Here is a 22011-nt window from a genome sequence, read left to right as displayed (position 1 = left end):
CAGTGAGCACAGACAGCATCTCTAGGACTCCCGACTGCTTCCACTGAGGCAGTAGGCACGTTTACTTGCTTCATAGACTGGGCCTCTGCCTCTGATTTCACCAGAAAAAGGAATTCCTTTGCTGATATTCCAAACACACACACACCATATATACCACACACACACTTGAAAATCACTAGCTTCACTTCTAAGCTCCTTACCGGCAGGGACCTTGCTGAATAAAGGCTCCTGCCAAAAAATGGTGAAAATAACTAGAATAGATTTAAAGGTCATGGGGCAGGGACCATGTCTTGTTAATTTCTGAATCTCCCAAATTGCCTTGCACACACAATCTGTGCAGCAAAAGGTTTCTCAAATGAATGCGTAAACATTGGCTGATGAACAGAATGAATGAATGAACACGAAGCTGGAGAGCTTTGTAAAGCCTATGGTGAACGCAGTGTTGCATTCGGTGCAATGTGGGTGAGGAGGTTGGTGGGAACACTGAAGGAAATAAACAAAGACAATGTCTATAATAAGGTCTAAATTATAGAATATAAACCAGTGGCTTCTAGGTTATATCAGGCCCATAGATGAGGCTGATTTGCATATTTTTAAAAAAACTTCTGGATTAGGTCCCAATATTTAAAAATAAAAAATCTGAACGACTCTTTTGTTTGAAGTACAGGCAGCTCTGGCAGCCTGAGGCCTGCACTCCCATTTGCTGGAACAGAGAGACAGCACCTGCTTTAGACCAGTGGGGTCTGTGCACTCTGGTCTGACACAGACCACTGCCAGGTGGGTCTCCAGCATTTCTGTGACCTGCTTGGCTCCTATAAGCATGCCAGTTTGCAACCCCCATCCAGACCAGTGTTTTTCAAACTGCAAACTGCAACCCCTTACTTAGCATGGGGTGAAATCAATTTGGTGAGTCACGAACTGCATGAAACAAAATGCAGCAGAAGAGAGAAAACATCAGAGGACCATCACAGGTAGAAAGAGCATGCACTATTTTGTGAACCTTGTATCAGGTCACAGTATAAAATGTGTATCACTGTCAAAAAGTTGGAAAATGACTGCTTTAAATTATGTAGAGTTATGTGGCTTAATTGAGTCAGAAGATACATTTTTGAACACCTGCACCTAAGCAGACTTTTTGGTAGCATGATTCACCAAGCAAAGTACCAGGGTAGCTGGCGCACTGGATGGCGAATCATCTTTCCTGATTTCCTATGTCAGCAATCTGAGAGATCTCTGAACTGAACGTGCTCAGGGTGGAGCCCAGGGGCCCAGAGCCCCCTCGTTCTTCCTCCATCTGGGGACCGAGGACAGACTGCCAGTGAGAGAAGGGTCCTACACACCCTGGGGCCCCAGCCCCACCTCTCTGTCAGCGCCTTGCTCTGGGTGTCCCGGGCTGCCTGCAGGTCCTTTTCCAGCCGCTTCCGGGCCATCTCCAGCTGCTCCACCTCCCCCTGGGTCCACTTGCGGGGGCTGATGAAGCGCATCTCCTTCAGCAGCTCCTCCTTCTCGTTGATGAGGATCAGACGGTCCCTCTCTGAGTCCAGCACCCCAGGCCAGGCCTCACTGTCAAGCTTGGCCAGCTGGATCTTCAGGTTGGCGATCCTGGGGGCCAAGAAAGCAAGCATGACTGGTGTGCCTAATGGCACTGTGGGAAGAGGAGATGCCATGAAGAAACAGACATCTCAGAGCAATCTTTGACAGTTACTGTCTTCCTTTGATCAGCATGTCATCTCAAGGAACCTATTTTTTTCTGAACAAACACATGTGGGTACCTATCATGTGCCAACAATGAAGTAGGTTCTGCAGGGATAGGGTGCAGACATGAACAAGACAATATCCTTGCCCTGTTCCTGGTACAATAGAGATGTGGATTCATCACCAGGCACTAACCTCTTACCACCGGCTGTGTGGCCTTGGGCAAGTTGCTCATCTCTCTGAAGGGAATAACAAAAGCTCTTTCCTCATGCCATTTTGGTTGAAGGTTTTATGATATAATCTGTAACCTGCAAAGCACAGTACTTGGCACATAGTAAGTCCTTGCTACTGTTGTTATGACCTGGTGTGACCACTTATTAGGTATGCAACATTGGGCCAATTCCCTAGGCCTTAAAGATAAGAAAAACTCATTCATCAGAATGATTGGGAAGGGTGTCTGGCACATAGCAAGTACTGAGTCACGGGCAGTTCTGGACCACTAAGACTACAACTACTGACCACGTATTCTCAATTCAGAGACAGGTAGTGGCACTGTGTGAACAACTGTGGATTTGGGGTCAGAGGCCTGGAGTTGGAGTCCTAGCTCGCTCTGGCCTTCTTGATGGAAGGGACCATTTCTCAAGAAATCATTTTGGTATCACAAGCTTCTAGCACAGTGACTGGTATACTGCAGCACTAAGTATCAGTTAAAGGAGAGAGCTGGCAGCTTTATCCCTTAACTTCTCTAAGACTCAGTATCCTCATCTATAAGGCAGAGATGATATGGTACCTATAGGGTGGGTTATGTGAGAACACAGCATTAAGATAAATGTATAAACACACCCTTTATACATTGCCAGGTGTTATATAGATCTTCGGTATTATTATCATTGGGCCAAAATAAGATTCACAGTATAACAGTGAATACTGCTACAAATAGCTAACAACAATCATGACATCATCCTTTAGGACTTGGCCTCTGCGAAGTACCATCAGCTCTCACAACCTGGCCACCCCATCTCTAAAGGGTGAGTAAGATAGGAGTTGTTCATCTGGTTGGACAGATGCCCAGGGAGGATATGATACACCTGAGACTGCAAATCATAAACGTGGCCAATACTTGTTGAGACCAGAGGCCTCTGGACTCCCAGTTCAATCTTACCTGCAGACAATGTGGCCCAATTCTTATTTTATCAGAACACTGCTGGGGACAAAATTTACCATGATGTGCAGCAAAAATTCCATGTAGAAAAACATACCTAGATTTGCTTGTTCCCCAGCCAAGTGTCCCAGGAGGAATTCTTATACACTTGACCCTTGGTGTCTGCAGGGGATTGGTTCCAGGACCTCCCACAGATACCAAAATTCATGGATGCTCAAGTGCTTTACATAAAATGGCATAGTGTTTGCACATAACCTATGCGCACTCTCCTGTATACTTTAAATCATCTCTAGATTACTTATAATACCTAACACAATGTAAATGCTATGTAAATAGTTGTTATACTATATTTAAAAATTTGTATTATTTTTAATTTTTTTTCCTGGATACTTTTGATCCTTGGTTGGTTGAATCCGCAGATGCAGAACCCGTGGGTACAGAGGACTGACTGTAGTTAGTTATTTAAATTCATATTCATGTATACAGTAATCTGTCAAGATTGGCTTTGAGACAACTTTGTAGCTGCTGTTCTGCAGTACTTTGAGAACAAAATGGTATGGTAAGACCTGGCAGGGGCTCCATTATATGCAGGACATTGGGAAGTGACTGATGCTTTACTGGATATACTTTCTCTTTCCCTATGCCAATGCTCCTTAAATTTCAGGCCTTACATCCTTTTAAGAATCTGATAAAAACAACTAGTCTCTCTTCTCAGAAACGCATGTGTGACAAAACTTGACATCCAATGATCAGACCCTCCTTGCATTACTGACACCTCCCTTCCCTCTTTCAAGTCCTGCAGCTTGCTTTCCCATTGAGCAGGCTGCTCTGTCCTTTACACTAAAATGAGCTTCGGGTGGAGGGGGAAGCAAGAGGCTGCATAAAGTCAGATGAGCTAGGAAGCTCTGTGATGAGAAGTCTAATGGCTCAACTCCAGAGAGAGCATTGCAGTCCTTCAGTGTCTCTAGGACTGACCATCTAAGACAGGCATTCCTGCAGGATGGAACAGATCCAAGGTTCAGAGTGGTCCTCTTCAGAGAGGACAAGAAGTGGCTGTCCAAATACAGATGTCTTGCTGTTTTGCTGGACGCCTGGGGGAGCTGAAATAGTACATAGGACATCTGTTTTTTTCTACCTGACCAGCATTCAATTCCTTCTTCTTTTGTTAATAATATTCCAATTTGTCTTTGGGAAACACTCCTTTCGTACTTTCAAGTCACCTGGTTCCCATATAGCTGACCCTTCCCAGCACTGGAAACGTGACGCATGCCTAGACCTTTAGAGAATCCTAATTTTGCCCCCCCTAACTGTCCTGTAACAAAGCTTGGTTCACCCAAAAATGCCAGGGAGTCTCAAACCCAAGGCTAGTTAAAACTATTGAGAAAGGTAGGCCCCCTTTCCGCAGGGATTGCTAACCTGGTACTGTGTAAGCTCCGAATTGCTGGGAGTTACCTGGCCACTTTTACAGGGAAGTCTGCTGGAGGGTAAAGCCAACATAAAGGCAAGCAGGGTGAAGAAAAGGAGACAGACCGAGTCTGTGTAACATCATGAGTCCCTGGATCCAGCTATGCCTGAAGCTAGGTATCTCAGGACTTTTCAGTTAAATAAGACAATACATTCCCTTTTTTGCTTTCTCTGGTTTCTATCAGCTTTCTGTCATCTCTGCAAAGAGTTCTACTATTCACACAGAGTTGGCAGAGGGGCAGAGCTGGGCACTGCCATACTTCACCTGGCCTGGCCGAGGTCCACAGGCCAGGCAACTTAGTCTAGGAAGGAATGGATGAGATGTGCCTGGCTCCCATCCACACCACAATGCCCAGGGCATTCTTTGCCAATAACGCTGGCTCAGAGTACAGAAAGATCATGAACTTGAAGCCAGATTGTCAAATTCTGCCTCTACCACCTGGAATAGTCATGAAATACCTTGGTCTTACCTTTCTCCTCTCTAACATGGAGATAATAAGATAGACCCTGTGCTATAAGGTTGCTTTTAAAATTAAATGAGAAGATGTATGTACAAATGTTTTAGTACAATAAGCAATCTCAGCCAAGTGTAGCGGTGCGTGCCTGTATTCCCAGCTACTCAGGAGGCTGAGGTGGGAGGATCAATTAAGGCCAGGAGTTCAAGACCAGCCTGAGTAACATAGCGAGACCCTGTCTCTAAAAAAGAAAACAAAGTAATTAAAAAAAAAAAAGCTGTTTAGGCCTATAACAGATGCTCTAAAAATGTCAGCTTTGATTATTATTTTGATTTTACTTGTGGTAGTGGAACCTGATTGCTTAGGATTCTGTGAAGCCACAGACCATTTTAAATCCCAGAGGTCTACACTGCTTAAAAGCCCAGCTTGCTCCCAGCTATGCAGGAGACACTGAAGTGGGTAGTGTCCATAATCTTTTTAGCCTGTTGCTGAAACTCCAGTTGTACTCCTTCAAACCAAAATGCTTACAGGATCATGGGAAAGCCTTGGTTGCAGAAATCAAGACAGGCAATTGGGAAGATAACTCGGCTTTGAGGTTAAACAGATCTGGGTTCAAAGCATAGTTTCACTCTCTATCTTTTGAAGTGTCCTGGGTGAGTCATTTCCTCTCTGAATTTCAGAGAGGATGAAAATATAAAGATTATAATAACTATCTTCATAATCTTTGTGAGGATTAAAGAAGACTAAGTGTGTGAAAAGCTAAGCACAGAGCAGGCATTCTACAATAGTAGTTATTATTTTTGGAAACATCCCGCCCCTAGCCCCAGCCCAATTACCTTCTCTTAGCCTCTTCATATCGAAGGCGCAATCTGACCTTCTCTGCCAACTGATTGTTGCTGTTGATGCTGAACTGGAGGAGAAGAACAAAGTCAGGAATTATGTGGCTGTTGTGGCCGGTGCTGAGTTGGGTTTCAAGGGCTCATGAGAGACTTGACAGCTTGCGTGGGCAGTAGCCAAGAAGAGCCCCCGGTGATTGGGCTGGCGGTGCAGATCGCAGGGAAGCTGGTTAAGCAAAAACACTTTCCTCCCTTCAGGCCACGGGAAGAGCCGTACACTCAGACATCGATCACTTTGAAAATAGAAGCCAAAGGCCCAGAATATCATCTTGCAGCCCCAAATGGCTTGGCTTGGTGCCAATTCAAGCCACAGAAGCATGGAGGACAGTTGGTGAGGAGGGAACAGGGATAGTCAATATCAAGAAACTCATTCTGAGGGCACCGGTGAGGGGATCCATAGAAAACTCAGAGGCTGCAGTCAGGAGTGAAACACTGGGTAGATGGGGAGAAGACCCCAGCACTCACAAAGAGGGGTACAGTTCCTTTACAAATACCGTGGCCTGCAGATGGCTAGTAGCTGGACACATGGTGGTGTGGGGAAGGAAGGCACAGCCTCTTTTGCTGTCCTAGTCTGTTAAGAGCAGCAAGAAGCTACAAGGCTCACCGGTCACCCTTGGACAAGTGGGAAGACAGCTATGGAACTTAGATAGGAACAGCATTTAGAGGCTGTCCGCCACAGAGGCTGGAAGGCAGATTCGTTCAATGTTGCCGGCTCTAGTAAAACAAAAGCTCTCCAAAAGTTACAAGGCACCGTGGGTCAGCCCTACTCTAACCCTTTCCTGAGCTACATCTGGACAGCACTTTCACTATTCATAACTAGGACTGGACTAAGCTTTGGAACTGGGAGTCAAGCAGCTGCCTGAAAGCTGCATGCATTGTTTTGAGACTAACAGGAAGAAAATATCCTCTGCTGTCCAGCTGGGGAAAGAAAAATGGAAATGGAACTGCAAAATAGTATGAAAAAAAAAAAACACAGAGAAAGACATTTTGTCCTTTAAACATGCTTTCTGTGCAGCATTAAGAGACACAAGCACCTGGCCAGGCAATACTCAGGGCCATGATGTCCGTCAGTGCAGGCTTTTCCTCCATAGCATCACATCATATCCTCCTGGGGCCAGGAGGTCTGTAAGAGAACAGAGCTCCAGAGGGCTGAGGCAGCAGCCAGCCCTGCAGAGAGCCCCTGGCCAGCTCCCTGGAGAGCCATGAGAAGGCAGCTGTCCATTACAGCAGCCTCCCAGCTGCCATCCTGTGGAAGGCCCCCAGCAACCTGCCCTGTCTACTCACGCTTCCCGAGATGTCTGTCTGGGAGCTCACATCCAGGTACTGTTTCGGTAGTGGGAAACTCGAACTCTCCAGAGAGCTGCTGCTGGACCACAGGTCTGAGTGAGACCCCCTGTCAGTGCGGAAGCCGTCCTTCAACATGGCAAGGCTCTGAAGGAGTGGAGAGCAGGGTTAGTGATGCGCCTTCCCAGGAGGGAGCTCTGGGTCTGCCATGCTCCCTGTGCTTCCCTCTCTACCCTTCCTTAATTTAGGAACCTGTGCCCTCCCCAGACATCCTACTGATCCTGTGATAGAGAGCTAGCAGTGAGTGGGTCCTTGCTGTGTGCCAGGCTCTGCGCTGGGTCTATGACATAGGAGAAACCGGTGTGGATGCCGACTCTGGAGCCACACTGCCCTAGTTGGAACCCCTGCTCTGCTGCTTCCCAGCTGTGTGACTTGACGTAGCTGAATAATCTCTCTTTGCCTCAATTTTCTCTCCTGTAAAATGGGAATAATCAGCTGGGTGCTCATGCCTGTAATCCCAGCGCTTTGAGAGGCCGAGGTGGGAGGATCACTTGAGGCCAGGAATGCAAGATCAGCCTGGGCAACATAGTGGGAATCCCATCTCTTAAAAAAAAAAAAAAAAAAAAATAGCTGGGTGTGGCTGTGCATGTCTGTAGTTTCAACTACTCGGGAGGCTGAGGTGGGAGGATTGCTTGAGCCCAGGAGTTCGACGCTGCAGTGAGCTATGATCATGCCACTGCATTCCAGCCTGGGTGATAGAGCGAGACCCTGGTTCTTAAAAAAAAAAGGGGGAAGAATCGCAGGTCCTATCTCACAGGGCAATCATCTTGATTAAATGAGATGACAAGTGTAAAACACTAGTGAATACAGCCCATACTCAATAACTGTCAGCTTTACCAGAGTCTTACTGAATCCTGACAATAGTCATGCAAAGAATGACCTATGATTATCCCCAATTTATCGATGAGAAGCTGGCAATTGACCGAGGCAACATTTGGACCTGGTCTATCTGGCTTAAGGCTCCACGATCTCAACCACTAATCATAACAGGAACATGCCTCACTGTCCATGAGCTCCTCATCTAAATGTTTTCACTGGGCTGCTGTCCTGGGCAGGAGCTTCAAAACTGTTCTGTTTGTCATAGAGCATACCGCTTCCTTCACTAAGTCATTTATAGCATCTCTGAGGATTCCTAATCTGCCAGTGAAATATCTAAGGTCAGGGTGGTTTGTGGAAGGGGAGGTGATATGTACGGGGGTAAGAGAATGGGTCTGTAAGTCAGGGTTTGAATCATGGCTCTAGCTTCCTCTCTGAGTTGTACAGTCTTTTTTCTGTAGGGTGGGGATAAACTAGGGTTGATTTAAGAGATGAGACATGATGCATACAAAAGGCTTGGCATAATCACCTGGCACATTACATAATATCTATTATAATTTGTTCAGTTCCCAGCATAGAGGCAGAACACACAATGAAATGCTTATAGAGATGCTGCATTTTGATGTCAAAGGTTAATGATGTTGAAACCACTTCCCCCCATATCATTCCTTGAAAAATAAGTCAGGGGCCAGGTGCGCTGGCTCACGCCTGTAATCCCAGCACTTTGGGAGGCTAAGGTGGGAGAATCTCTTGAGCCCAGGAGTTATCAAGACCAGCCTGAGCAACATAGCAAGACTCTCTCTTATTTATTTATTTATTTATTTATTTTTTGAGATGGAGTCTCACTCTTTCGCCCAGGCCAGACTGTAGTGGCGCTATCTTGGCTCACTGCAAGATCCACCTCCCGGGTTCATGCCATTCTCCTGCCTCAGCCTCCCGAGTAGCTGGGACTACAGGCGCCCGCCACCGCGCCTGGCTAATTTTTTGTATTTTTTAGTAGAGACGGGGTTTCTCTGTTAGCCAGGATGGTCTCCATCTCCTGACCCCGTGATCCGCCTGCCTCGGCCTCCCAAAGTGCTGGGATTACAGGCGTGAGCCATCGCGCCCGGCTGACTCTCTCTATTAAAAAATAAAAGTTTAAAAAACAAAGAAAAAATAAGTCAGGTAGTTAGAGCTAGTAGCAAGGATGTGGCCTTTGGACTAGGCCAGATGACTTCCTTTCCAACTCTGCCATTTACACTAGATGTGTGACCTTATGCAAAGTCACTTAATGCTTCTGAGCCTCCACGTCCTCCTCTATGAAATGGAACCAAAACCCCAGGAAGACTGGTAATGAGAACTCAGTGATGTGTGTACCATATGGAAATAGCCCGCATACGACTGGCATACAGGAATACTCAGAAGAAATCAAGATGGCACCCACATCAACAGGAACTTGCATACCTTAATGAGATCTTGCTTTTCCTTTTCCCCACAGGTAATAGCCTTTTTGATGGCTTTTGTTTCTCTCAAGACAGCCTGAGCTTCATCCAGTTTGTAGCTGCCCTGAGCATCAGACATTTTCTTATCGATTCTAGGAGACAGTTAATGGGAAAGGTCAGCCTTAGATAGGGTGAGGGACAGGGTCTCCCCAGGGGAAAAGCACAGACCACAGGACTTCAGTCCCTTAAGAAGGCCCCTCCCTCTGTCCTGCTAACCCTTCCTCCCTAGGTCCCACTTGTGGGATAAGGCATAGAAGGTCCCGGAATGGGCATGGTGGCTCACACCTGTAATCCCAACACTTTGGGAGGCCAAGGCAGGTGGATCACTTGAGGCCAGGAGTTCAAGACTAACCTGAGCAACATGGTGAAACCCCGTCTCTACTAAAAATACAAAAATTAGCTGGGCATGGTGGCACAAGCCTGTAATTCCAGCTGCCTGAGAGGCTGAGGCATGAGAATTGCTTGAACCTGGGAGGCAGAGGTTGCACTGAGCCAACATCATGCCACTGCACTCCAGCCTGGGAGACAGAACAAGACTCCGCCTCAAAAAAAAAGAAAGAAAGAAAGAAAGAAAAGGATAAAAAAAAAAAAGGCATAGAAGGTCCCTGTTAAACAGCCAATGTGCGTGGCTGCAGAAGCAACACTGCTCATGAAGTCAGTGTCCTCTAAACATCAGCTCTTATGGGAAGACTTCCCTGATTACTTCCCTGGGTCCTCCGGGCTGGGTAGGGGCTTCCCTACATACATACAGCTATACATCACACATAGCTGTGACTCTGCAGTCGTTACATTGTGTGATAATTTACAGTTTATGTGGTAGCATCTTTGACTTGACTCTGGGAGGCTTGGGAACAGGAGGCAGAGTTGAACATGTTTGTCTCATTCTTTTTTGGAGGGAGGGCAAGCTGTCCTGTGCATTGTATGATGTTTAGCAGCATCCCTGGCCTCACCCCACAAGATGCTGGTGGTACCCCCACTCTGAATGGTGACAACTGAAAATATCTCCATGTATTACCTAATGTCCCTTGAGGGAGAGGGAGCAAAATCATGCTGGTCAAGAACCAGTCTTTAATCAGCATGTGTTGAGCTAATGAACACAATGAAAAGGATAGAAGGAAGAAAAACTCCCAGCCCTACTACCTATTACTAGGATGACCCTGAGGTTGTCTCTCAAATACACAGAGCCTCAGTTTCCTCCTCTAAAAACCCTCGATAACATTATCCACCTAGCCCATATTCATGGAGTTGTCAGGAACATCAAATGGAATATGGGATGGAAAATCTTGTGATGAACTAAGAATTACTGTACAAACATAAGGGATTAAAACGCTTCTAGTCTGGAGAGCTTACTGGCTTATCCAGGCCCTACATACAGGTTCATTTTGATGGGGGAAAAATTAAAAAAAAAAAAAAAAAAAGGGTCCTGATGTAGTTTTCTGAAGGTCAGACCAAACCAGAGACAGGCAGGGGTGAGCTTCTGGAGAAACAGGGCCGAGATGTCAAAAAGGTCCAGGGGCAGAGACGCATTTTAACTACATCACACTTTCACCAAAGGCTAGGCCTGAGGTTTCAATCCAAGGTGGAGAAAAAGGAGTTTTATAGTCTGCGGAAACACCACAAACTCATTATTTCAGGATGAGAAACTGCTCACAGGCATTCCTTTGTGGTTTCCTGCTACAGACCAAACTGTCCTGGGCTAAAAATAACCCTCATGGGGAATCCTGAGCAGAAGCAAGTTTTCATCCTGGCCTCATCGTCTGGGCCTCCAAGCAGAGGAGAGAGCGAGGCATGGAGCACGGTCTCAACACAGCCTCCCCCTGCGGTTACTTCAGCCTCCATGGAGAAAAAACAAAGCCCCGTTTATGTCCCCCCACTAAAAATAGCCTGTCTATTCCTTTCCAGGACTCGGGCCTCGGTGGGCCTATCAGGTCGGCAAGGACTGGCCCCAGATTTAGTCTGAAAAATTAGTCTAAGGGAGCTTAGAAGATGCTCCGTGGCAAGGAGGCTCCCCAGAGCCAGTGTCCGGGACAGGCAGTGGCCCTGCTGCAGATGGGCATAGCGGGTGCAGGGAGATGTTGTTTGTTGGAGCATGTCCGAGGGCTGGGGACTCTGGGGAGGGGGCTGTGCCCAGCTGTCCTCTGCCGACAGGCGGAGAAGGGCTTCGAATCCCTTGCAGGATAAGACAGAAGCGGTTTGTCTGCCGGGCCTCCAACAGCCTCTACCTGATTTCTTCAAGGGCCTTAGCAACCCGGCCTCTGGAATTTGGCTCCAGAGAGCAGCTCTGAGAGGGAACACTCTTGGGATGAAGCTGGGTGGGGAGGGGGTTGGGGGAGAACAAAGGGTCACCATTATGCACACGGTGAATGAATTTTTTTTTTTAAAGGGAAAGAAAAGTGTGTGTGTGTGCATGTGTGTGGATGCATGTGTTTTAGGATTTCCAAATTCCTCAGCTGTCCTCTCTTCAGGCCTTTAGAGATTCACATACTTGGTAGCCACAGAGAGGTGGGGCAAAGGCTGACAGCAGCCGACTCCTGGTCCTGTCCAGACACCTCCTACCTGGGCACGGCAGGGCTCGTGCTGTGCAGAGAGGTGCTGCACTGCCCTCCCCCGACAGGGGTGAGATGCCTGGTCTCCACTCTTCCCTATTTGCAAGGGAGCTGGCAAGTCAAAGTCCCAAGCTTTCGTCTTGATTTTTCTTTGCAACCTCCTCCAAGAGCCAACCTTTAATCCTCATTAACCTTTTCTCTCCTCTCTTTTTTAAACAGGTTGCTGACTATGAATTGAACTAATATGGATTCGTGGCCTAGAGTAACTCAACTGACCAAAGAAGCTTAGCTGGTATCATCACAATCATGACAGGTGACATAGCTGCTCTTAAAAAACAACAGAGCTGGCTGGGCACGGTGGCTCACGCCTGTAATCCCAGCACTTTGGGAGGCCTAGGCGGGCAGATCACGAAGTCAGGAGATCGAGACCATCCTGGCTAACACGGTGAAACCCCATCTCTACTAAAAATATAAAAAATTAGCCGGGCACGGTGGCACGTATCTGTAGTCCCAGCTAGTCATGAGGCTGAGGCAAGAGAATCGCTTGGACCTGGGAGGTGGAGGTTGCAGTGAACTGAGATTGTGCCACTGTACTGCAGCCTGGGTGACAAAGCGAGACTCCGTCTCAAAAAATAAACAAAAAAAAAAAAAAAAAAAAAAAGAAAAAAAGAAAGAAAGAAAGAAACAACAGAGCTTTTGGCTGCTAAAGAGAAATTTTCTAATAGGGGAAATTACATGTGGTCAAAGTTATCTTGGAAATTCCTTAAGGATAAGTTGTACCTTTCTCCATATTCTGCCATAAGAGTAGGTACAGAAGTAGAAGTGACTGGATAGCATCCCTGTTAGACTCTGAAAAAGGGGCCTTACGTTTTCTGGGAATGAGGAGGGAGTTATCTGGGATGATGCTGGGAAGGGAGGCATTGAGCCATGAACTTCAAAATCCAGTAGTCCTGGGTTTCAGCCCTGACACCTGCTAGCTGGGTGGCTTTTGGCATGTTTTCAACCCTGCCAGTGCCCTCATCTGTAATATATGGCAGGACAAAAACTTCTCTTAAAAGGTGGGTGAAGAGAATGAAATGAGGTGGCTGGCGTGAAGTGCTTCCCCAGCACACTGTCTAGCCCAGGGCAGACAAAAGAGTTCATCCGAGTTCCCTTCCCAATACAAGCGGGCAACCAGCTAGAGGTCACCACCCCAGCCCACTCTCAAGGAGCTCTTCCCTCATGCCAGGCATTACCACACACCCGACACGGATTTTCGACACGGATTTTCCAATTCAATCTTTACAACCCCTAGTTTTTCAAATGAAGTCAAAGCTCACAGGGGTTAAGTCACTTTTCCAAGGACCCAGGGAACTGGGATTTGAACCCTGACCACCTGCCTCTCAAGACTACACTCCTGACCCTCTCTGCCAAGGTGTACATTAAAGGAGGCATCTTCCTCCACACTGGATGCAGAGCCCGGCTTCCGGTTAAGGAGTGTGGGCGGCTGGAGCTGCCATGGAGTCTTATCTGTCCTGATATCAAACATGGGGCAGAGGGAGAGGGGAAGAAAGGAGGATTGTCTTTGGGGTTTCAGCACCAGCTTACCAAACAACAAGAGTTTTCAATGCTGCTACAGGGTGACAAAGTGGTAAAACAGGTTTGCGGTGGCTCAGAGAATAATGGGAAGTGTTCTAACCAGAAGCTCTTGGACTGTAGTAGCCAGGAGGCAGGGAGAACCCACTCAGTAAGATGACTTGGGAATGAGTAGCCCTTAAACTGTGTGCTCAGAAGCCATTTTGCTGCAAAGTGGAGGAATCAGGCTATTGCTTTAATAGGTCAAAAATAGGCATTTTCTAAGCTTATACTATTGCCCCAAACTGTCATTGGTGCTACTGAAGATTACCAAGAAGCATAAAGCATGGTTCCAGGCCTTAACAAGTTCAGAATCCGGTTTGAGAGACAAGATTGGTATATGTATACACACATATATAAATAACAAGTATAGAACGTAGATGTAAACATATAGAAAGCCATAATTTATAATACTTTGTAAGACACAAAAATTACATACAATCTGTAATAATACAAAGCCATACTTTCTTATAGCATGTGTTGTGCTGAATTCGTGTGGCTCACCCCAGGCGGTGGGGACTTGTGTGGTGGGAAGATGTGAAAAAGAACCAACTGGTCCCTCAATGGATGACCACAGTTCCCTCAACTAATAGGGCTTGGAGATAGACATCCAAAGGCTTAGGGCTATAGCCAGAGAATGATGAGGGTGGATTTGAAATTCATGGAATGAGGAAAAGGTATAGCAGTCAGGGAGGGACAAAAAGTGAGAAATAGCCATCCATACAGGTGTGGCCTCCCTGGGAATGTAAGTGAGATGCCCCCTTAGAAGGGAGAAATCTGCCGAGTGTCTTGCCTAGAGCTTCTAAGAGGGCTACCAGGTGACTTTCATAATGATTGTCCAGTGAGCCCACTGGATACACTGAACACAATTCAATGAATGAGTCTGTTACATGCTGTAGTTAATGACAACAATAAGCTAACATCTTTCTCTCTCCCTTTCTTAATTTCTTTCTCTCCTCCTCTCTCTCCTTCTTTTCTTTTTTTTTTCCTTTTTTTCGAGACAGGGTCTCAATTTGTCATCCAAACTGCAGGGCTTGCTTTCTCTCTCTCTCCTTCTCTTTCTTTCTCTCTCCTTCCTTCCTTTCTTTTTTTCTTTCTTTCTTTGGAAAGAGGGTCTCACTTTGTCACCCAGACTGGAGGGCTTTTTCTCTTTCTCTCTGGTTCTTTCTTTTTCCTTTCCTTTCCTTCCCTCCCTCCCACCCTTCCTTCCTTTCTTCTTCCCTCCCTTCTTTCCTTTCTTCCTTCCTCCCTCTCCTCCCCTCCCCTTCTCTCTCTCTCTCTTTCTAATTCTTTCAAGACAGGGTCTCACTTGGCCACTCAGACTGGAGTGCAGTGGTGCAATCTGCTCACTGCAACCTCCGACTCACAGGCTCAAGCAATCCTCTCACCTTGGCCTCCCAAAGCGCTGGGATTACAGGCCTGAGCCATCGTGCCCAGCCACAATAAGCTAACCTTTCTTGAGTACCTGCTAAGTGACTCAGTTTTCTCATCTATAAAATGGGGGTAGTTAGATAACAAAGCATTCCTTACAGTGTTGCTATAGGATCAAATGAACACACCTGCATGGAAACACTGCAGGGGTTCCCTGGCACAGAGTAACTGCTCAACAAAGCTTAGCTAGTATCGTCACAATCACGACAGGTAACACAACTACTCTTAAGAAACAACAAAGCTACTGCGTGTTCTCACTTATAAGTGGGAGCTAAATGATGAGAATACATGGACACATAGAGGGGAACAACACAGACTGAGGCCTCTGGGAGGGTGGAGGGTGAGAAGAGGGAGACGATCAGGAAAAATAACGAATGGGTACTAGGCTTAATATGTGGGTGATGAAATAACCTGTACAACAAACCCCCATGACACAAGTTTACCTGTATAACAAACCTGCACATGTATCCCTGAACTTCAAATAAAAGTTAAAAAAAATAATAGGAAGAAGACACAACAGAGCTGTATTTTTACCTGGCCACAGCTCAGCTTCTAAAGGTGAAAATTACATTTGGTGAAAGTTATCCTGGAAACTCCTTAAGTCACCCAAAGAGCACAATGCATATGGCATTGTGCATACTTTTCTAGTAATTGCTTTTTGCTAGAAGAGATCATTAATCCTTCAATGAAGCACTTAGTGACTGCTTTTAGGGGATATGGAAAAAAGAAGTGTGTTTTGTTTGTGTGCATACGAGACCCTACTGGATCGACTAGAGATGAGGCGTGTGCACAGAAATGCTGGGCAATGCTTGTTTCTGTGACTGGATAGCAACACTCGGCTGAGTGGAACAAATCTTAATGGCTTCAGGAGTCCACAGGACAATGAGTGTTCTGTGGTCTGAAATGACTCCCCTTTCCTCTTTTCAAACCCCACCCTTGGGTGGCAGTATCTTCAGGAAATGCCAGTGGAACAGAACTTGAATTGAATGATGAGAGAGCCACATTTTGAGAAGGGAGGAAAGGGACTGAAGGAGAGAGAGATAGAGAGGACAGGAGGGGAGCCTGGGTGGGGAGCAGCCCCCATGCTCTGGGATGCAGGGTGTACTTACTTCTTCAGGGTCTGAAAGCCACGCTCTTTGAACTGCAGCTCGTGCTGGAGGTGAACCATCTCTCTCTTCAGCTTGTTGACCTGGAAGGCAGCAGACCACACACAGGGCTGGGTCAGAGGCTGACACCAAGGTGCAGGCTGCCTTCTCCCTGGAAAGGGAACCCAGAGACTCCCACTGCACCTGCATAATGACTCAGCACCCCTTGGGCCACACTGGTCAGAGCCCCCTCCTGTCACTGATGTTGGCCTTGGTCTCTGCAGATGCCCATTCAGTCAGCATCCCAGGCAGTGTTTCTGTAGGTCATTCCTAGGCAGTCCTTGCTCCAGGGAAACAGGAGGTGGACAGGAGCTAACCTAGAATAGAGTGGGCCTTCCCACTTCCTCGCTGTGTGAACTCTCTCAAGCCATCTTGCCATCCTGAGCCTCCCTTTCCTGTTCTGATGGATGAGGACAATGGCAATTCCCAGAGCTGTGGATCACTTAAAGCTGGCAAAGGCTATGAGAGTGCTTTACGTGGAGGCAAGAGGCAACTTAGTAACTTTAGTGGCAAGACGTGCCTTAGGAGCTAGACTCCGTCTGCTGGTTTGTGTGGCCTACAATGTATTATTCAACTTTTAAAACGAGTTGCTAATAATCAAATCTTCAGAAAGTTCACATAATAAACCTAGACACACAGTTCCTTTCTGAAAACACCCGAAGATCTGGTAACACTGAGCCCACATTCCAGCATGGGCACAACAGACTAGAGTTCAAATGCAATTACCTTTAAGACTGGGCAGACCTCTCCTGGTTACACAGTTACCACAACTCTCTACTGCCTCACCCCCAGCCCACATCCCTCATTTATTTCTTCTTGCAGGCATCTAAGTTTGTGGAAACTGTTAAATTCTTTGAGTTTAATTAAACCACTATTCAAAATACTGACTTTGCCACGAGCAAGTAATTTCACTGCTGTGCCTCAGTTTCCATATTGGTAAAATGGAAATACTAATATTTATTCCCTAAGGTAATCATGAAGTAATTAAAATAAGATAATGCAGAATAATCCGTAGCTAGGAAGACAGTACACTGTATTAGAAACTTTGGAGTAAGACTTGAATCTCTTGTAACCTTAGGCAAGTTTCTTAGCTCCCCTAAGCCTCTGTTTGCTCATCTTTAAAATGCAGGTGACAGCTTGGCAGTGGCTCATGCCTGTAATCGCAGCACTTTGGGAGGCCCAGGCAGGTGGATCACCTGAGGTCAGGAGTTTGAGACCAGCCTGACTAATACGGTGAAACCCTGTCTCTACTAAAAATACAAAAATTGCTGGGCACGGTGGCATGTGCCTGTATTCCCAGCTACTCGGGAGGTTGAGGTATGAGAATCGCTTGATCCTGGGAGGATGCAGGTTGCAGTGAGCCAAGATTGCACCACTACACTCCAGCCTGGGTGACAGAGTGAGCCTCCATCTCAGAAAAAAATAAAATAAAATAAAATAAAATAAAATAAAATAAAATAAAATAAAATAAAATAAAATAAAATGTGGCCAGGAGTGGTGGCCCACGCCTGTAATCCCGGCACTTTGGGAGGCCGAGCGGGTAGATCACGAGGTCAGGAGATAGAGACCATCCTGGCTAACACGGTGAAACCCTGTCTCTACTAAAAATACAACAAATTAGCCGGGTGTGGTGGCGGGCGCCTATAGTCCCAGCTACACGGGAGGCTGAGGCAGGAGAATGCCGTGAACTTGGGAGGCGGAGCTTGCAGTGAGTGCAGATCGTGCCACTGCACTCCAGCCTGGGTGACAGAGCAAGACTCTGTCTCAAAAAATAAAAATAAAAGTAAAAATAAATAAATAAATAAAAATAATAAAATAAAATGCAGATGACAGTAGTTACTTCATAGACACGAGATAATACACATCAGATATTTTGCACTGTGCCTGGTATATGGTGACTGCTTGTGAAATGGTAGCTGCTACATCCATTACTGTTACTGCGACTACTGCTTCTACTGTTATTATCTAGGACCTTGCTAGCACTGGCTGTCATAGCCTGGCTGGAGCATCTGTTCTGGCCTTGTGGGTGGGCTTGTGGCCTAAGACCTCAGTGGCTCCCATCACTAGCACATAGCATAGGTGAAGAGGTCCTACCCGGGATTTTGCAGTGGCAATTTCAGCTTTCAGGATCTCAGGGTCATACTTAGAGCTGGATGATGAACCAGAGACCACTGTAAGGAAAAAAGAAAAACAAGAATATCAGTAGAAGAAACAGATTTCAGCAAAGTTGGCTTATTGGCCATCTAAATAAACCTAGAAAGGAAGGACTAAAAGTGAACAACCTAAATGTTCAACAAAGGGGGATCTGTCACATAAAGATGGTACACGCGCAAATGGGGACTACACAACTTAAAATGAGGATGAAGAATATTGAATAACAAGGGAAAATGTTGAAACTCATTATGTGAAAGCAAGTTTACAAAAAAAAGTGTAAAGAATAATTTAAATTTGGGGCCAGGCACAGTGGCTGAAGCTTGTAATCCCAGCCTGTAATCCCAGCCCTTTGGGAGGCTGAGGCAGGGGGGATCACCTGAAATCAGGAGTTTAAGACCAGCCTGGCCAACATGGGGAAATCCTGTCTCTGCTAAAAATAAAAAAATTAGCTGGGCATGGCAGTGGGCGCCTGTAGTCCCAGCTACTCAGGAGGCTGAGGCATGAGAATTGCTTGAACCTGGGAGGCAGAGGTTGCAGTGAGCCGAAATCGTGTCATCACATTCCAGCCTGGGCGACAGAGCGAGACTCCATCTCAAAAAAAAAAAAAAGAATAATTTAAATTTGGAAAATATAGTTTCCAAATATACACATACATATGCATTTTAAAAAGACTGAAAAAAATACCAAAGAGAACACTGATATCTAGAGAGTTAGATGGTAAATGATATGATCATCTTTATATTTTTATCTTTTCTTTTTTTAAAAACAATAAACATATGCTTTATAATCAGAAAAAAATAACTAAAAGTATTGTTGATTGTACTTTATAATATTAATGTACCTTCAAAAAGGAAAATAAATTATCCATAATCTTACCACCCTAATACAAATTATTGTTTTCCCAGGTTGCCTTCCAGTATATATCCACGGTTCTATCATGTAGTTGTAATCTTACTGTATTTTAAAAATAGTATTTATTAATGTCTTGAAAAAGGATTTTAAGGCTTATGAAAGTGAACACTACATAGTAAAATACATTTAAACTAAGGAAAACGAGACAGAGAAAATAAGGATAAGGAAACAAACTGGCGACAGGCTCTGAGCCTCATAACTGGTAATGTGAGGGGGAAATAGGACCAGATATAAGATTTGTGGTGTCCTTAAGGTAAACACAACCCCACTGTTCAGAAAAGAACAGTTATTCTTGGTCGGGAGGCCAGAGAAGTATTTCTCCTGTGAGTCCTTAATCACACTGTAGGAACAATTTCATCATCTCCCCTGTCTACCTACTGCCATCTGAACACTCTTTCCTGTTCACATATAGCCAAATCATCTGCTGAGATCTGGGTTTTTCTTTTCTTTTCTTTCTTACTTTTTGAGACGAAGTCTTACTCTATTGCCCAGGCTGCAGTGCAGTGGCACAGTCTTGGCTCACTGCTACCTCTGCCTCCTGGGTTCAAGCTGTTCTCCTGTCTCAGCCTCCCGAGTAGCTGGGATTACAGGTGCGCTCCACCATGCCCGGATAATTTTGTATTTTTAGCAGAGACAAAGTTTCACCATATTGACCAAGCTGGTCTTGAACTCCTGACCACAGGTGATTTGCCTGCCTGGGCCTCCCAAAGTGCTGGGATTACAGGTGTGAGCCACCGCACCTGGCTATCATCTGAACACTCTTTAATGTTCACATGTAGCCAGATCACCTGCTGAGATATGGGTTTTTCTGAGGATAGAGAAGCTTACTTGGTGATTGCTGGCAATTGTCAGTGTCTGGAAGTAGGCATGACAGTCATGAGGGGAATGCTACTGTTTGGCTTTGTTTAAAAATATTTTAATTAGGCCTTTTGGTTATGCATAAGGCATTAAAATGTAATATTTGGAAGTTTGGGGGAAGAGAAAACTGCTCTGCATAATAACATAAAAGATGTTTGGCACCGCAAGAAGTATTGCATTTCTGCTGAATTTACAATGATAATGATGATGGAGAAGAAGACGACTGAGGTTTACCAGAAGAGATGAGGGGGGACAACACTGGGGTGGCAAGGGCCTTGTAGCCTTTGTCTCAAGCATGGAACAGGGAATCCATGTACAGAGATGTTTTATTGCCAATTTAAAGTTTTCATCTCCTGGTGTCTAATTCCTTTGGTCTTTGCTAGACTTGGGGATTTCAGGGATAGACCTGGTTGGATATTTAGCTGGAGGTATCATCTTAAGCATACAGTGTGGGGAGGTTATAATATTATAATGTTATAATAAAATGACCTTGAACAAAATGATGTTATTTGAGGACCTGCTGTATTTCCCAAATAGGTAATTTCAACAAAATATTAAGACAGTTAACACCATTTATCACTCACTGATCAACAGTAATAACAGGGTGAAAGAAGAGAGGAGTCGTCAGCGTGGCAATAACCTGGGAATACACACAGAAAGGTCCTCAAGGGGTGTGGGGCGGAGCAGGGGACGTCTGTTCTGTGAGCACCCTGTCCTGCCAACCACCCTGTTCATCAGGCTGTGCCTCTGGACATGGGTCTGTACTGTGGGGCAATGTTGAGGAGACTGTGGCAGCAGCATGGAAGAGTCTGTAAAAATGGCAAGACCTGACTCAGACAGGGAGAGGTTGGCTGTGTAGACCAGTCACACCAGGGCTGACTTGAGGCATGCATCGTGTTCCTTGGGCATGCCCAGAAATCCTGGAGACAAAAGATGCCAAAAAGAAGAGATTCTCACCAATTAGGCCACCAGGAGCTTTAATTCTTACACCCTAGAGTATCACTGTGAAATGCACAATTTTTGCCTAAAGCCACTGACACGAGATGTAGCCTGTTACTTATCCTTTTGTAAGTAAATGTTCGATTGAGGTAAAAAAATACATACATAGAAGTGTACACATCAGGTATGTACAGCTTGAGGAATTTTCACAAAAGAAACAGGCTCAAGCAATCAGCACTCCAATCAAGAACACAGCTCATCAGCCTCTCCTTTGTGTCTGCATCCCTTCACTATCCTCTACTATGAGAACTTATTTTTTTTTTAATTGAGATGGAGTCTCCCTCTGTTGCCCAGGCTGGAATGCAGTGGCGTGAACTTGGCTCACTGCCACCTCTACCTCCCAGGTTCAAGCGATTCTCCTGCCTCAGCCTCCCGAGTAGCTTGGATTACAGGCACCCGCCACCACGCCCAGCTAACTTTTGTATTTTTAGTAGAGATGGAGTTTCACCATGTTGACCAGGCTGGTCTCAAACTCCTGACCTCAAGTGATCCACCCGCCTCGGCCCCCCAAGTGCTGGGATTACAGGCGTGAGCCACCACGCCCGGCCCCACTACAAGAACTTTATATCCAACAGGACTTTAAATACTGTGTTGCCCCAATGTTTAATAGTTCTCAATTTGTAGTTTCTATTAAAGTTATATATGAACACAGTTTAACAGTCCAACATAGTATGAGGTTTGCTATAAAAAAGAGCATTCCACAACCCCTATCCCCATAACTCACAACCTAAAAGAAAATCATTTTCAATTTCTTGGGTGGCTACCTCTATGTGTCTAATAATATGCATGCATTACTGCTTCTTGATCTTTTCTGTTTTCGGCATTACTTATTTACTTATCTCTCAGGAGGATGGGGACTTAGCCTCCCTTCCCCAGCCCCTACAGCATGCACTTGAACCTCTCCCATTTCCCCGTCATCCTAAAAGCAATAGCATACTTTCAGTGAAAGTGATCTTCAGTGTTTGCATTATTTTTACCCTGCAAACACTATTCAGGGTGGAATCACCTAGCTGACTTTGCTTACTTTTACTTTTCAGCA

At 45.7% G+C, this 22011-nt stretch overlaps 1 protein-coding gene across 9 annotated transcripts in view; it reads right to left on the bottom strand.

Annotated features, from left to right (window-relative positions):
* The window catches only part of WWC1 (WW and C2 domain containing 1), a 179417-nt gene that overhangs the window by 55371 nt on the left and 102035 nt on the right, over positions 1–22011 (bottom strand). For all 9 annotated transcript variants that reach the window (XM_024247451.3, XM_024247452.3, XM_024247454.3 and 6 more), the window contains 6 exons: positions 18144–18220; positions 16014–16093; positions 9276–9405; positions 6957–7103; positions 5613–5686; positions 1360–1602 (listed from right to left, as the gene is read on the bottom strand). In XM_024247451.3, the coding sequence (XP_024103219.1) occupies positions 1360–1602; positions 5613–5686; positions 6957–7103; positions 9276–9405; positions 16014–16093; positions 18144–18220 (751 nt within the window). The remainder of the gene's footprint in view (positions 1–1359; positions 1603–5612; positions 5687–6956; positions 7104–9275; positions 9406–16013; positions 16094–18143; positions 18221–22011) is intronic.

Source organism: Pongo abelii, chromosome 4, assembly GCF_028885655.2.
Source record: "Pongo abelii isolate AG06213 chromosome 4, NHGRI_mPonAbe1-v2.0_pri, whole genome shotgun sequence".
Classification (NCBI taxonomy): domain Eukaryota; kingdom Metazoa; phylum Chordata; class Mammalia; order Primates; family Hominidae; genus Pongo; species Pongo abelii.
This window is presented reverse-complemented; position numbering and strand designations above follow the sequence as displayed.